Source organism: Lampetra fluviatilis, chromosome 35 (assembly GCF_964198595.1).
Source record: "Lampetra fluviatilis chromosome 35, kcLamFluv1.1, whole genome shotgun sequence".
NCBI classification, from domain to species: Eukaryota; Metazoa; Chordata; class Hyperoartia; order Petromyzontiformes; family Petromyzontidae; genus Lampetra; species Lampetra fluviatilis.
This window is the reverse complement of record NC_136309.1, coordinates 3804639-3821824: the sequence shown is the minus strand read 5'-3', so window position 1 is coordinate 3821824 and position 17186 is coordinate 3804639. Positions and strand designations below refer to the sequence as shown.

Below are 17186 nucleotides of genomic sequence, written 5' to 3'. Positions count from 1 at the left end.
GACCGCCCGAGGTGGCGTCACTTTCACAATTCCAGTAACCAGGTAAAGCGAGTGAGCTGCTGTAAAAAATCGGTGCCACTAAAGTTTCTGCGATATGAGGTGGTACCGATTTTTTACGGACTATCAGGGCTGCTGCAACACATTTCCATCCGTTCCACGTACATAACCAATAAATACAATTATACCCTAAGTTGTGCACATTTAACTTACACGTATTAAGCCGGATAATACAGTTTAACCGTAGCACCCATTGGTTTTGGTATATATTTTTTTGGTTGCGTCTTCCATCTACGAACACCAGCACCCTGCCATCGCTGGCGAACGAGGAATGCGCTTCTCGGCACAGCTTTCGGTGGCTTCCTGGCCAAAACACTCAGCCAAAAATACTCAACTAAACCCAAAATGGGAATGTGACGATCACCATTGAACAATAATCACACAGCGGTTTCGTTTGATAGCGTAAATATTCCTCTAGTGCGTTTCGGAAACGCGCGTTCGTTCAGCTGTTCGCTCACGTTTAACAAATTCGCAGCACCCGCTGCAACATGTCGGTGATGGGAGTTCTCACCGACCACGGTTCGGGCCGAATGAACCGACAAAAAAAACTGGCCGATCTGAGTGGGAAATGTGAATCGGTAAAAGTGGAACACAAACTCAACTATCAAGCTACACCAGGGCACCAACAGCCTCCTTCCCACCAAGGTGGATTTTACCACCTTGCCACGTTGGTACACCGAGTTTCAGAAACCTGCAACAACGCTTTTCCACTGCCACCATCGGAGCCGGGTCAGAACGGCACCCTCTGGGGATATTTGCCGACAGCCGAGGCAGAAATCTATAACCGCAACACGCCAGCCTCACAAGCTGGTTTGAGGGGGGCCAAGCAGGGCCAGGCGGCGTGTCAAAAGTCAACCCACGTACTTCTTAACCCTTTCTCGTTCCGAGATGTCTGCAGGTTGCAGGGTGGGTGGGTGTCCCGTTCCCCGCTTAATTCTCGGAATAAGCAAGGAGCTCAGCGTTAATTTAATTTAGAGAGGCGCAGTAGCGCCGCTGTTATTGAAGACGTTGTTACTCACCGCAGAGAACTGTCGCGACAAGACCGCCAGCGCTCTACGATAGCCGGCGCCAAACTGTGCCACACGCCCTCCCGCATGGCCTTGTGGGAGCCTCGATACCGATAAAAGTATTAAGACTTCAGTTTTTATTCCGGTTTCCGACGTACGTCATCGGAACGGAATCGTTCGTGTACGTACATCGTTGTCGGAATGGGAAAGGGTTAACTCGTGACGCCAACGTCGCACGGTCGTTGCGTGTTGACGTCGGCGGCGCGGTTCCAGCACGGCTCGGTTGTGCAGTGGAAAAAGGTTACGGGAGTTCTTTCTAGACGGGGTATACGTGGTTGGGAGGTGGGTGATCATGATGATGATGTTGGGCAGCCACGCGGAGAAGAAGCTTCTTCAATGTAACTATCTGCATTCTACCGTGAAGACCCACCCAACTGCCCGCCTGCCCGCCCGCAGGTCCACCCGCTCGCTCGCGTAACAATCGTTAGTGTCTCAATATTAGGTTGTGTTGCGTTAAACTAAGACCCATATCAAACGCGGAGGGCCGTTTAGCGATGATTGTCAGTCTGTTCCACCAGCAGCAATCGGTTCAAGCAAGGCCAACTCTGCCGACGAGTTCGTGAATATCGAATCCAGCCCAAAGTTTTGCTCATGTTGAACCAACGTTTCTGAAAGTTACGCCTTCACCGGACCCAGCAGTGTGGCTCATGGGATGTGTAAAAAAAAATAAAAAAACTTTCGGATAAAAAAATTCTAATTAAGTGGTGGAACAGACATGAGAAGGAGGAGTGTTGTGTACGTATTTAACTTGTTAATCTCTCTCTTGTCCTCCCCGTACGTACGTCCCTTGAAACTTCGTTCGCACCGTACGTAGCCAACCGTTCTAATCACCCCCCACGGCTCGCTGCCCCCCCCACGCCCACGCCCACCCCCCAAGAGTCACCCCCCCTCCTGCCACCCCCACCACCCCCCGCGGCTCCCCCCCCGCCTCCCCCTCACACCCGCAAGGGCATGTAGAGGTACCGGAAGATGGCGTAGTAGTGGATGGTGGCAGCCAAGGCCACAAACAGGTGCCAGATGGCGTGAGCGAAAGGCACGCGGCCGTCGCTCTTGAAGAAGATGACTCCGAAGATGTAGAGGGCTCCGCCGATCGCCACCTCGGAAAGGCCTTCCCTGTTGGGCTGAGCGGCGCATCGCACGGGAGAGAGGGAAAACAATTATATAGAATAATAATTAAAAATACGTAAACACGTTAATCACGTGCCGTGTAGAAAGGCAAAGAACCCCACCCACCTCGTCCCCCCCCCGCCCCTACTTCTTTCTTCCCCGTATACGCCTTTAAGATTTTTGTTCTTATAATAATTTTAAAAATATAAACACGTTAATCACGTGCGGGGCTGCGGGCGTAAACAAACGACCTTCAAATCGAACTTGCGATCTGTGCGCTTACCATTGAAACGATGGCGAGAGCCGGAGAGATGCCCATGGTGAGGTAGAACACCAGCTCGATCAGCTTATACCTGCAACGAAGGAAGAGGGGCGGGCACGTGTCAGGCCCCGTGGGCCACGTGGGGGGGGGGGGGGGGTGAGGCGTTCACGTGGTGGCGGTGACAGAGCCGGGGGGGGGGGGCGAGGCGTGCCGACGCGCCGTGCAAAGTTGCCGCAGCGGCGCAAGGCGAGGGGTCACGTGACGCGAGAGCGACTCCGGGATTGGATCCCGAAGTCACTGACGCGGCCACAAACGGAGACAAGAATCGGAATCTTTTATTTAGACTCGAGGGGTCAGAACGTCACAATAACAAACGATGCGAAAACACGATAGCAGTGCAAAGTATAGGAAAGGTAAGAAAAAAAAAATCACTTTACAAATTTCCAAATTAAACTAAACTATTTTATTTTACCAAGCAATAAGCTATTCGCTTCTTATTCAGAAGCGACCTGGCCGCTAATGATCGCTCAACAAAATGGCCTTATCATCATCGTGTGGACAATTTAAAGCAGCAGCCAAACACTCTAAACGCACATCGATTCTAAATGTGGAGGGAAAAACCAGAGGACCCGGAGAAAAATCCACGCGACCACCAGGAAAGAAAGAGAGAGACACGCAAACTCCAAATATACAGCAGCAGGCGTCAGGATCAAACCCACGACCTACCTGGCGTGTTAGTTAAACATCTCGCCACCGCGGCGCCCCGTGAGTCACCGCCATGTAATCATTTTTCATATGATAACTTCATTATCTCGCGATATCAGTTTCCCATATCTCCGCACCATCGTATTGACGAACCCCGATTGTGCCGTGTTTGAACTTCGCCCCATTCCCGGTACGAATGAAATCATTCTTTTAACCGCCGCTCGCCCGACGGGAGGCTGCCGTAAGCCCCTCCCCCCCCGAGCGCGCAAAAAAAATCATCCGGTCGCGGCGCGTCGCCGTCGAGTTTCACTCGCCAAAGACGGACGAGCTTTTGCGCTCCGTGACAAGCCACGGCTGTCGGGACGTCACGTGACAACCCCGAGACGTCGCTCGAGCCGTCGTGCCCGAGTGCGATATGGGGAAACAAAGCGGCGGCGGCGGTCGCAGCGGCGGCGGTGGCGGTCGCAGCGGCGGCGGTGGCGGCTGCCGCACACCCAATCACTCTGCGGAGTAGGGGGGGTGGGGGGGGTGGGGGGTGTAAACGCACCGACCGTGGAACATGAAGACGAAGAGTGCCCCCGAGCAGGCCATGAGCCACACGACCCAGCGCATGTGAGAGGCCCACGGGCCCAGCTCACGCAGGAAGAGCCTGCGCAGGAGACGGACAGAGAGAGAGGGAGAACGGAGCGCAAGCGTGAAGGGGTGGCAACACACGCACCGCTGCTAAGCGAAAGATCCACTCCTACCCCACCCCTCCCCCCCCCGTGTAAGACCAGACAGACTGGTCGGGGCAAGTGCCGTTTAGCGAGCAGCAACCTCTGAAGGCCGGGGCGCGTTCGTATGGTGCTGGCCACCCAAGCCCCGCTCGTGTGCCGTGCCGGCCTTCATCGGCGCAACTCGCTAAACAGCACTTGCCCCAACAGCCTGTAGAAGGCTATATACGGGGGAATCTTCGTCTTTGTACGTTAAACTTCTTTCGCGCCGTACGCAGCCACCCGTGCTAGCTGGAGGCGCGCCACGGTACACAAAGGGGCGGGTGGCCAGCACCACGCCCGGACGCCTTTGTCTCCCGAGTGGAGGTGTTCACACACCGGACCAGGCAACTCGTTTGAGTCGACCGAGGGGAGGGGGAGGAGGCCTCGGGGGGGGGGGGGGGGGGACCGGCTCGGATACAATCGTCACCGACGTTGGCCGTCAGCGTGAACGGAATCAGAATCTGTATTTAGACTGCAAGGGGGAATCCGATGAGCTATGAAGCTCTTTCACGCAGATGTCCAGTGCGGGCGGGTCACAGTGCAGTGCCAACCGCCGCGCCACCGCTCCCGTGGGCAATTCACACACGGACGTGCGAAGACATTGGGGCAGTGGAACAAGAGATATATACACGTTTGAGTGTGCAACACAGGAGGCGGGAGGGGGGGGGGCACGAGGGGTGGGGGGGGAGGGGGCGTGGGGAGCGGGGGGGGGTAACCGAGTGCACCCACCAGGGCGTGTAGGAGGCGGCGGTGAAGAGGTAGATGGCGACACGGTCACAGATGTGGAAGCAGTACTCCGTTGAGCTGCGGTGGGGCGGGGGGGGGGGGGACAGCGCAGCGGTGAGCGGAGTCGAGTGTGCGGCGAGCGGTGAGGCCTCCATGGCCACGCGGCATTCCACATGACGCGCCGCCGCTACAACACCCCCCCCCCCCCCCCCGTTATAACGCAATCGACGACGAACTACTTTCTTGAGCTGCGCGGCTGAGCGGAGTGATACACGGTACGCAGAATGATACAGTGACGCGGTGGCGGCGGACTCATCGCGTGTAGTAGTACGTCGCATCTCGCCAAAATTGATCGCGGCTATATTATTACTTACGGGGAAAGAAATTCAACTCTAGCCGGGCATCATAATAACGATCGAGATGATGAGATGGCGACGTAAGGCGCTTTCAAGAAGCCGCACCGTGAACAGTGACAGATGACCACGCAGCCTGGCATGGTCCTGTATCACTGGTGGGCACCGGCGGGGACCGGCTGGAACCGGTGTGGACTGGCAGAGAACCAGCAGGGCACCGGCGGCGCCGACTCACTGGAAGTGCCGCCCCTTCCAGGCGTAGATGTGGTAGATGGTGGACACGATGAAGAGGCCGCAGAGGCCCAGGCCGTACACCCACGCCGTCACCTGCTCCAGACGCTCGTCCGAGAGGCGGTGCAGTACGGCGCTGCCCACGATGCTCGGCAAGATCCACAGCTGAGCGGCGAGATCCACGGCGGGGCAGAGAGAGGGACGGGAGGGAGGGGTGACAACGACGACACGAGGTGGGAAGAATAATCTTCATCTTATTTGAAACCACGGTAGCGAGATGTTAAAGACCTCGCCTGGTATACAGAAGGTTGCGGATTCGATCCCAACCCTGACTGCATGTTCTCCCCTTGGTCGTGTCGATTTTCCTCCGGGATTCGTCCGCTTTTTCCATCCACATTTAGAATCAACGTGCGCATTTGGCTGCCGTACATTTGTAGCAGTTGCACCGCCTGCACGCTCGCCAGAGGTCGCAATGGAGTACCCGATACCCGTACCCTACCCGATACCCGGCTACCCGTACCCGGCCGGGTACGGGTACCCATTTGCGACCCTGGTGCGGCCTGGGACGGGTACGGGTAAGGAATCAAAACCCGTTTGCGACCTCTGACGCTCGCCAGCTGCACCGCGGCGGGTGTAGAATAAGGTGGAGGGATGGTGAGGGATGGTGGGGGGAGGTGGGGGGGGTGGGTGTGCTACTCACGGCGTGGGTCGCGCAGTTGGCGGCGTGCTCGTACTCCGTGGGCTGGTAGCGGCAGTTCGGCGGCGGTCGGTGGTTCATGAACCTGCACGGCCAACACGGGCAACACGGGCAACACGAGCAACGCGTTGGTCCTGGTGGTGCAGCGGTCAGCGCGCTGCGCCGCGCTACGAACCCGCCAGCGACCCGAGTTCGATTCCCGCCTTCGCGGCCAACACCGGTGACGATTATCTGAACCGGTGATTATCTGAACCGGTCCCGGACCTCCCGTGGGTCATCTCAGCCTCAAATGAGTACCTGGCAGCGGTGTGTAAACATCGCCCCCACGTGAGCCCCGGGTGAGTCCCGGGTGTGCCTGTGAATTTTCGGAATTCTAAAAAAGAACCTCACTATTGGCTCGCATGCAAGGACAGACGAACTGCAAGATCCAAACCATGTCCATTCTTGAGAACTTGCTTTTTGCGTGTTCGTTTATCGTCCTTCCCCCGCCCCTCCGATTCGCACGGCTTGCTGCGTACGGTACGAAAAGGAGTTCAACACGCATACATACAACTCTCCTCCGTGCCGTTCAGTGGCCGATCCAGCCCCCGCCATCCCCAACTCCTCCTCCCCCGCTACCCCATCTCTCTCCCTCTCCATCGGTCACCGCGTAGCGAGAGCCGCAAGAAGGCCCGTCAGCCACCACCTCCGGCCTTCCCAATTCCCATCGGTCGAGCGTGCGCAGTTGGGGGTGTAGGTCAAACGTCCGCCGCACGGCGTTTCCCACGCCACGCACAGCCGCTGGCTTGTTCAGTGAAGCCACTATCGCCTGCGGTGCACACATTCGGCTGCTCGCGGAGTCGCTCATGCGTCCATTCAGTTTCTGCAAAGCTCTTCACGGCAGGAGAATTACTAGGTTCACTGACGATGTTGGGAAGAGGGGGGGAGGTCCGTGTACAATACATGTGCAGCGGTTAGCAATGTGTACCCTTGGAGCATGCCCTCTCTCCGAGTGAAACTAATTCAATCCACGTGACCTCGTTTTCCAGGGTACGAATTATTTTTCTATTATATATATGACCACAATCTGGGCCAATATTTAAGCCAGATTTCCAGCTGTCTAAAGCGATGAAGAACACCATTAGGGTTAGATGTTCAACAATCACTCACAACAGGTCTATGCGTATCAGATGTGTGTGCCGTGTGTCGTCATAGGTCGACTTAGCCTCAAACGAGTACCTGGTGCGGTGTGTGAACAATGGCCACTGGGGAGACAAAGGCAGTCGGGAGGCCGTGGTTCTGGCCACTAATCCTCTCGTCTACCGTGGAGACCATCACATACCTGTCAACCCCTTATCAGTGCTCCTACCTTATTACAGACCAACTCTCACCTTTTTGGTCACCCTGTGCCCCCTTATAAATCTCCACGTTTATCCTACAAAGTCCCATCACAAGGGTAGAAACACAAACAAATAGACAAACTTTATTTTTGCCCGTATTGAAACGGCTGTACGCCGTATGGACCTGAAAACTCAATTTCCCTGGACAAGAATACGGGGTAAACGGTATGGGTTGACAGGTATGACCATCATAGGTGCTCGCGAAAGAGCACTTGCCCAGAAACTATGTTACGGCTACACGGGGGATCTTTGTCTTGTACTAACAGTACAAGAAAACGTTCGTCATAAAGTGCCGGCGGTCCCATCACAGCGCTGGTGCCAGGCTAGGTGTTGGCAGGTCACGGGATAAGCTCTGCACAGGGAACACCACCACCAACACCACCACCACCAATACACCACCACCAGTACACCACCACCAGTACACCACCACCACCAGTACACCACCACCACCAGTACACCACCACCACCAGTACACCACCAGTACACCACCAGTACACCACCAGTACACCACCAGTACACCACCACCACCAGCAGTACACCACCACCACCAGCACACCACCAGTACACCACCACCACCAGTACACCACCAGTACACCACCACCACCAGCACACCACCATCACCAGCACACCACCATCACCAGCACACCACCATCACCAGCACACCACCATCACCAGCACACCACCACCACCAGCACACCACCACTACCACACCACCACCAGCACACCACCACCACCAGCACACCACCAGCACCAATACACCACCACCAGTACCAATACACCACCACCAGTACACCACCACCACCAGCACACCACCACCACCAGCACACCACCACCACCAGCACACCACCACCACCACACCACCACCACCACACCACCACCAGTACACCACCACCACCAGCACACCACCACACCACCGCCACCACCAGTACACCACCACCACCAGTACACCACCACCACCAGCACACCACCACCAGCACACCACCACCAGCACACCACCACCACCACCAGCACACCACCACCACCACCAGTACACCACCACCACCACCAGCACACCACCACTACCACCTTACCTGTGCCTGTTGTGGACCAGCTCGTGGTAGACCTTCATCATGAGCGCCACGCACGTGTGGAGGCGACCTCCCTTCTTATTCCCTCGGGCGCTGTCCATCGCCAAACCCACCAGCACGCTCCCAATCGCCGAATCTCGTGCTCTGTCCCCTCGTCTTCGTCAACAACGCTGCTGCTGCTGGTGGTGCTGGTGGTGGTGCTGGTGGTGGATGCGCTCCTCCGTGCGTCCGTCCCTCACGCGAGCCTAACGCAAATCCGTGACCACCACCGGCCACAACCACCAACAACAATCACCGACCGACCGCCCAGTGAGTGCGGTGGCGACTTGGGATGTCACAAACGAGCCGGCGATGTGGCCACGCTGCTTTCTCGGTGGCTTCGCGTTCAGACCTCCACCACCACCACACCACGGCTACCACGCCGCCACCACTACCACCCACCACCACTACCGCGGCTACTACCACCACTACCACGCCACCACCACTACCACGCCACCACTACCACCACCACTACCACGGCTACCACGCCACCACTACCACCACGCCAGCACCACTACCACGCCACCACTACCACGCCACCACCACTACCACCACCACTACCACGCCACCACTACTACCACGGCTACCACCACCACCACGCCACCACTACCACGCCCCCACTACCACGGCTACCACGCCACCACTACCACGCCACCACCACTACCACGGCTACCACCACCACCACGCCACCACTACCACGCCCCCACTACCACGGCTACCACGCCACCACTACCACACCACCACTACCACTCTCCACCCCGCGAAGGTCGCCCCTTTTATCGGCTGTCGCCCGCGGGAGTTGAACGCAACAGTTGCGCTCGCTCGAGCCGAGGGGGCGCGCGTCCAGCCGGTAATGGCTGGAAGCCGCGCGTGGAGGTGGTGGGGGGTGGGGGAGGTGGTGGGGGGAGGGGTGCACGGAGAGGCGCCGTGTGATTGGCTGAGGACGTTGGGGGGGGGTGGGGCGTGGGGGAGTGCTTCTCATGTATTCTATTATTTAATTTAATTTATTATTTTATCTTTAGACGTGACTTAACCGAAAGAACCAAATAATAATTCCTGCAGTCACGAAAGTTCTAAAATTAAGATTGCTTCTCATTTCCTCCGCTCCGGGGATTTAACCCCGCCCACAAACTCCACCTCCTCGCTCCCTGCCGCTCTCTCTCTCTCCATCATTCCTTCCCTCCACATCTCATTCATTGCCTCCCTATCTCATTCCCTCCCTATCTCATTCCCTCCCTCCCTCATTCCCTCCCTCCCTATCTCATTCCTCTCTATCTCATTCCTCCCTTCTCTCCCTCCCTGCCTCTCCATCATTCCCTCCCTATCTCATTCCCTCCCTTTCTCATTCCCTCCCTCCCTATCTCATTCCTCCCTCCTTCTCTCCCTCCCTGCCTCTCTCTCTCTCCATCATTCCCTCCCTCCCTATCTCATTCCCTCCCTCCCTATCTCATTCCTCCCTCCTTCTCTCCCTCCCTGCCACTCTTATCTCCATCATTCCTTGCCTCCCTATCTCATTCCCTCCCTCCCTGTCTCTCTCCATCATTCCTTGCCTCCCTATCTCATTCCCTCCCTCCCTATCTCTCTCTCCATCATTCCTTCCCTTCTTATCTCATTCCCTCCCTCCCTGTCTCTCTCCATCATTCCATGCCTCCCTATCTCATTCCCTCCCTCCCTATCTCATTCCCTCCCTCCCACTCCCCCTCCCTGTCTCTCTCCATCATTCCTCGCCTCCCTATCTCATTCCCTCCCTCCTCCCCCAGTAGCCCATCCACGTCGTGTTCATCATTCAGTCCGTGCCCAGCACTGTCGCTATTGCTTCTCAGAATCCCAATCCTCATTACGGACACATCCCATGTGGAGCTGCGACACTCATTGAAGGCCACTCACCCAAGTTGACCCATCCACGCATCCACTGCCCCCCTGTGTGTGTAGACGACGCTGGTGCGGACAATCTACAACAATAACCTCATAGTTTGTTTTAAAATAGGTATATAAATCATCTCTCTCTCTCTACACACACACACGCGCGCACATATACTGTATGTATAGCCAACAATCCTCTGATCTGGCAACATTGACCCAGTGAACACGCCATCCACGATGCAAGACACGAGGCCATCACACCGCAATAAAAACACACAAAGATCCCCCGTGTAGCCTGTAACAGACTGTTGGGGCAAGTGCTGTCAGCGAGTGTCACCTATGAAGGCCGGCACGGTGGCACACGAGGGGGTGGATGGGGCCCAGCACCACGCCCGACCGCCTTTGTCTCCCCGGTGGCGATGTTTACTACACACCACACCAGGTACTCATTTGAGGCTGAGTCTACCTAGGGGAGGCCCAGGATAGGTTCAGATAATCGTCACCGGTGTCGGCCGTGAGCGGGAATCGAACTCGGGTCGCCGGATTCGTAGCGCGGCACGCTAACCGCTGCACCACCGCTCCACACACACACACGCACAAAGACAAAGATCCCCCGTGTAGCCTCGAACAGACTGTTGGGGCAAGTGCTGTCTGCGAGTAGCACCTATGAAGGCCACCGCTCAGCGCACGCACAACAACAACAACAAACAACAGCAGCAATTCGAGTAACTGTGTCAAATGTCACTCGTCAGAGAAACACACCCGCCCTGATACCTCGTGACCGCCTCGCCACCAATCACTTGCCAGGCACGTGGCTTCGACGATGGCGCGATTCGCCTGCTGGAACAACACCGGGTGACTGGTGGAGCCATTCATTGGTAGGGGGGGAGCGGTGGCGCAGCGGTTAGCGCTACGCTGCGCTATGAACCTGGGTAACCCGGGTTCGATTCCCGCTTCACGGCCAACACCGGTGACGATTATCTGAACCGGTCCCGGGCATCCCCTAGGTCGACTCGGCCTCAAATGAGTACCTGGTGCGGTGTGTAAAACGTCGCCACTGGGGAGACAAAGGCGGTCGGGCGTGGTGCTGGCCACCCACCCCCTCGTGTACCGTTCCGGGCTTCATAGGTGCGCGCTAACAGCACTTGCCCCCACAGTCTGTTAAGGCTATACGGGGGATCTTTGTCTTTGGTGGGGGAGATGACCCAGGGGAGGAGGGTTGAGGAGTTGGGGTTGCCACCTGTCCCGGTTTTCACAGGGATTGTGTCCTCGTGTTGAGGGTACTGCAGTCGCTGTTCGTGGGAGATCTGGGAAGTCTTCCCGGGGTTTGCTCCCTGGGTGACCCTGTGGGTGACGCTGTGAGTGACCCTGTGGGTGACCCTGTGAGTGGCACTGTGAGTGACGCTGTGGGTGACCCTGTGGGTGATACTGTGAGTGACCCTGTGGGTGACACTGTGGGTGACACTGTGGGTGACACTGTGAGTGACCCTGTGGGTGACCCTGTGGGTGACACTGTGAGTGACCCTGTGGGTGACACTGTGAGTGACCCTGTGAGTGACCCTGTGAGTGGCCCTGTGGGTGACGCTGTGAGTGACACTGTGGGTGACCTTGTGGGTGACCCTGTGGGTGACCCTGAGTGACCCTGTGAGTGACCCTGTGGGTGACACGGTGAGTGACCCTGTGGGTGACGCTGTGAGTTGCCAGACGTCGTGGTATGAGAATCTAAGCGACGAAATGCGCACAGCAGACACCGAGCTGGAATTAATTTTAGCCGCGCGCGGCTCACAATGACCCTGGCTGTCTGCGGGGCTTCGGTGTCGACCGTGTGTCGAATTCACTCGATTTTATTTGAGTGCGTGATACATTTTTTTTGGGAGGGCAGAAATGTCGTAACCGTTGGACAGAAGAACATCATTCGATAGCCACGCCGCCCAGCGCAACGCAGTTGTGCAATCCAGAGGGTCGCCGGTTCAATCCCATTTCGGCTCGCGGGTTGAAACAGTGGGAGCGAGTTTCTTTAATCGCCCTCTCGCAACATCAACAACGCCACCACCGCCGTCTCTCTGCACCCATCGGTACAAACGGCTTCACCACGATCAAGTCGCACACCGCAAAGCAGGCACGCACGCGTGGTGGGGTAAAGAATGTGGGCGCTGAGATTCCATCGCGATCGCTCGGGCTTTCACCAACCGGGCGCTCTCGTAACGGTTACCGGTTTCGCGAACGACCCTCGAACGAAGCTCCGGAAGGAATTCCCCACTTCGGAAGCGGCCCCGTGAATCGACGTCGCAATGGGAACGTGCCGAAAGTGGCCACCCAGACGCGGGGAACAAGCGGCACGGGGACGTCCCTCTCTGCTTCCAGTCTCGGCGCGAGTGCTGTGAGCGAGAAGTACCGATGAAGGTCACCGTGGAAAGCCTCAGAGGGGGGTGGGTGGGTGGGGTGGGATTATGGTGGTGCGCGTGCCTGGAGCAGGGAGCGGTAGAGCGCAGCGTGACGAACCTGACGACCCGAGTTCGAATCTCGCTCGCGGCCAACACCCAGTGACGGTTATCTGAACCGACAGACCTGGTCTTCACCTGAGGACGGCTGCTTGCGTTGTGGCCGAAACGTCGTGAGAATTATTTTAGAATGTTTTATTTTTATTATTTTATTATTTTCCTTCCACGTGACTTTACCGAAAAAACCAAGAAGATGAATCTCTGCAGTCACGAAAGCTTTAAATAGAAGCACAAAGGCAATGCCGCTATCAGGGCATTTACAGCTCTGGGTGAGCAGCTGCAACATGAGACCTTTCCTGCCAGTATCAAAGTACACAACATTTACAATTCTCTAGACCAAAGCCAGACGATTTCTCCACAACTTGTAATTACTGGCAAGATGTCTTGATACTCGAATGATTAATTTCGTAGTGGAGTTTACTCCCGGACACACCGGTGTGTGCTGAACTAGTAACGAATTGACACGTTTTGTTCACGTGACAAACCTTACTAATTGGCTGTGTCGGGTGGTGGCGGGTTGAACGACACATTTATATATTTACGCGATCTAAACCCCGAAAAGCCTCTTTTGAATAAATCCAGACATTCTCAATCCACCGCTGCACGACAGAAGGCCTCCCCATGCCACGTTGGTCACGTGGGCTGTTGGTTTTTTGACATCGAACTTCAGCGCGACGGTCAAGGGCGTCTCGTCCACGTGACGTCACAATAGTCGTGGTTTGTCCCAGAGTGCAATGCGTTTCGGAGTGAAATTCGACCGAAGATTTGTCACGCTCGAGAGGTGTTTATAGTCGCCTGCCGTCGAGAAACCTTTCGACGCGATCTTTGTTTTGATTCGGAACGGATATGCGGCAAAGTACAAGGCGCAATCGGGGCGATACGCTGGTGTGGAGATATGGGAAACTGATACTGGTAGGAACCACCTGGTTCCACCAGCCCACAGGGGATTATTGTGTCCGTCCGTCCGTCGTGAATCCAAATATTGGAGAGGTGGGGCTGGGTGGAGAGGGGAGGGTTGGGAGGGTCTAGGTGGGGAGGGTGGGGTTGGATGGGGGGTGGGAGGGGTGGGGCTGGGTGGGGAGGGGCTGGTCACCCCGGGGTCCCCTTATAAAACTCAACGTTTAACCTACTCACGCCGGCTTGTGCCCGCCCTCACAGTCGGCCATATTTGCGGAATACACCACGCCGCCGTTGACCCTGGCCATTGACCGAGCAACCCAACGTTCCTACCAACCAGCTCCCTCCGCAGGAATGTGTTATCGCGGGAAAAGGAAGTTATCGTGTCGTGGAAAATTTTAATTACATGACGGTGACTCACGGGGCGATGTTAACTACCTCGCCTGGTATACAGGAGGTCATAGGTTCGATCCCGACCCTGACGCCTGCTGTATATTTGGAGTTTCCATGTTTCTCTCCCCGTGGTCGCGAGGATTTTTCCCCGGGTCCTCCAGTTTTACCCTTCCACATTGAAAATCGACATCACGCGTTCAGAGTATTTGGCAGCTATACATTGCCACGTGATGATAATCCACTGCGCGTGTGGCCGGGTCGCTTCTGAAAAAGATCTACATTAGCTCAGAGGGCCTTACACCTGGAAAAATTGAAAATCGTTGTTTGTTTCGATTGTTTGAATACGCTGGCCAAAGGCCACCATCCAAGCCTCAATTAAAGCTGTCGCTCTCAAGGACCGCTCGACGCGGAACCTTTGGACGTTGCGACGACCCTGGCGCGGGGTTCACCGATCCATCGGTGCCATCGCGATGAGGGGGGGGGGGGTGCAAACGACGCACCCGTGGCACCCCGCGCCAGACACGCGACAACCCTGTAGGAGTTGAGCTGCCAAAATTTTCTGGGAAGCTCAGCCGGGAGGGCGTGGCGAGCTTGGTAAGCCACTCTCAGCTCCGTGTCAAGCCCCGCCCACTTTTATACAGACCTCCCCCCCCACCCACTGCTGGGGAGGTAGTTCCGCCCCCTGCTCAGGTAGCTCCGCCCACTGCTCAGGTAGCTCCGCCCACTGTTCGGATAGCTCCGCCCCATTGCTCGGGTAGCTCCGCCCACTATTCAGGTAGGTCCGCTCACTTCTCGGGTAGCCCCGCCCACTGCTCGGGTAGCTCCGCCCACTATTCAGATAACTCCGCCCACTATTCAGATAGCTCCGCCCCATTGCTCGGGTAGCCCCGACCACTATTCAGATAGGCCCGCCCACTTCTCGGGTAGCCCCGCCCACTGCTCGGGTAGCTCCGCCCCTTTGCCCGGAGAGGAATTCAGTGTGGGGTTGGTGGCCACGAGGACGTCACGTGAACATTTTGACTTAAAACTTTCGTGACTGCAGGAATTCATACTGGTAGGAACCTCCTGGTTACACCAGCCCACAGGGGATTATTGTGTACGTCCGTCGTGCATCCAAAAATGGGAGGGGTGGGGCTGGGTGGAGAGGGGAGGGTGGGGAGGGGCTGGGTGGGGAGAGTGGGGCTGGGTCGGGGTGGGAGGGGTGGGGCTGGGTGGGGAGGGGCTGGTCACCCCGTGGTGTCCTTATAAAACTCAACGTCTAACCTACTCACGCCGGCTTGTGCTCGCCCTCACAGTCGGCCATATTTGCGGAATACACCACGCCCTGACCGTTGACCCTGACCATTGACCGAGCAACCCAACGTTCCTACCAGCTCCCTCCGCAGGAATGTGTTTTATTTGGTTCTTTCGGTAAAGCCATACTCCAATGATAATAGCTGTTACGAAAATAAAAAAAAAACTATCAAATAAAATTAATATTAAGATTTTCCCACTGATCTGTGTTATGAATATCATGTCTGTACGATTCCAATCATTTTTATAGTCATAATCGCCAAATTTGCGGAGCTCCGCTGCAAATACAGGAAGAGACGAGAGGTGAGGCAGCGACGAGCTCAGCCTCCCCTCTGATTGCGCAACCCCTCAGTAACTGGATGGAGCGCGGGCAATAAGCGCGTATCTGTTACTATCTCAATATGTCACCAATGTAATGTTTGTAGACCCCTTCATTTCATGTCCTCGCCTTCCATACTCCAGGTAACTTATTTCACGTATGTGTATAAAGATATTTAGGCTCGCTGATCTCGTCATGAAACTGCAATGAAAAAGCACCAGGGGAGGCAGCTATCACATCTGCCTCACTGACGGGGACATCTTCTTGGTTCTTTCGGTAAAGTCACGTAGAATGGAAATAATAAAATAATAAAAATAAAACATAATAAAATAATTATCACGACATTCAGACGCTGTCTTTCTGACAGACCTGTTCTTCACCTGAGGACGGCTGCTTGCGTTGTGGTCGAAACGTCGTGAGAATTATATATATTTTTTATTTTTTTATTTTTTATTTTTTTATTTCCATTCTACGTGACTTTACCGAAAATACCAAGAAGATGAATCCCTGCAGTCACGAAAGCTTTAAATCGAAAAATTTGACGGGGACGTGTCTAACACGCCCCCCTCAGTGAAGACACGCCCACCTCCGTGAGGCCACGCCCACTTCAGTGTGTGAATCTGGCTCTGACAATTCTAGATTTGAAGCGTTCGTGACTGCAAGGAATCATCTTCTTAGGTTTTTTCCGGTAAAGTCACGTAGAAAGTAAAATAAAATAAAAAACAAAAATCACGACGTTTCGGAGGCAACACAAGTCTCCGTCATCAGGTGGGACCGTCACAGCCAGATTAGCTGTATCAAGTGAGGCAATGATTCAAGATGTAATCCCTTAAAAGCGAGTTGAGGGGGGAGGGAGAGGGAGGGGGGAGCTCATCAGACTATGGTAGCCAATGAATGGAACGTTCATTGGCTACCATAGTCTGATGAGCTCCCCTTAAGTTTGTACCCATCATCATTTTCGTTCTTTTGTCTATCATGTGTATTAGACCTCCCCTCCTCCTCTCTGCCCATTGTGTTGGCGGGTGCAGTGGCTGGCCGCTTGCGCACAATCGCTCCATTGTGTTGGCGTGTGCAGTAATTGGCCGCTTGCGCACAAGCGCTTCCACGTCCATCGCCCACCCTTTTGGCCTCGCCCCCCCCTCCCTCCCGATACGTTCCTTTCATTGGCTACCATAGTCTGATGAGCTCCCCCCTCCCTCTCCCTCCCCCCTCAACTCGCTTTTAAGGGATTACATCTTGAATCATTGCCTCACTTGATACAGCTAATCTGGCTGTGACGGTCCCACCTGATGACGGAGACTTGTGTTGCCTCCGAAACGTCGTGATTTTTGATTTTTATTTTATTTTACTTTCTACGTGACTTTACCGAAAAAACCTAAGAAGTCTGGCTCTGACACTAGCCAGTACCTCCCCAGCCATTGACCTGACCGCACGTCACTGTATTGCACCTCCCCACCCCATCACCCAGTGACAAA

At 55.5% G+C, this 17186-nt stretch overlaps 1 protein-coding gene across 2 annotated transcripts in view; it reads right to left on the bottom strand.

The window, feature by feature from the left end:
* Positions 1 to 2059: 2059 nt before the first annotated feature.
* LOC144944526 (monocyte to macrophage differentiation factor-like) overlaps positions 2060 to 17186 on the bottom strand; it is a 40929-nt gene continuing 25802 nt past the window's right edge. The window contains exons 2-8 of one of the 2 annotated variants that reach the window (XM_078872751.1): positions 8410 to 8651; positions 5964 to 6045; positions 5268 to 5428; positions 4683 to 4757; positions 3746 to 3847; positions 2515 to 2584; positions 2060 to 2245 (exon numbers count right to left, since the gene is read on the bottom strand). In XM_078872751.1, coding sequence (XP_078728877.1) covers positions 2060 to 2245; positions 2515 to 2584; positions 3746 to 3847; positions 4683 to 4757; positions 5268 to 5428; positions 5964 to 6045; positions 8410 to 8507 — 774 coding nt within the window. In that variant the 5' untranslated portion in view covers positions 8508 to 8651. Of the gene's footprint in view, positions 2246 to 2514; positions 2585 to 3745; positions 3848 to 4682; positions 4758 to 5267; positions 5429 to 5963; positions 6046 to 8409; positions 9303 to 17186 lie in introns of those variants that run through there. The other variant, XM_078872750.1, reaches the window with a different exon arrangement.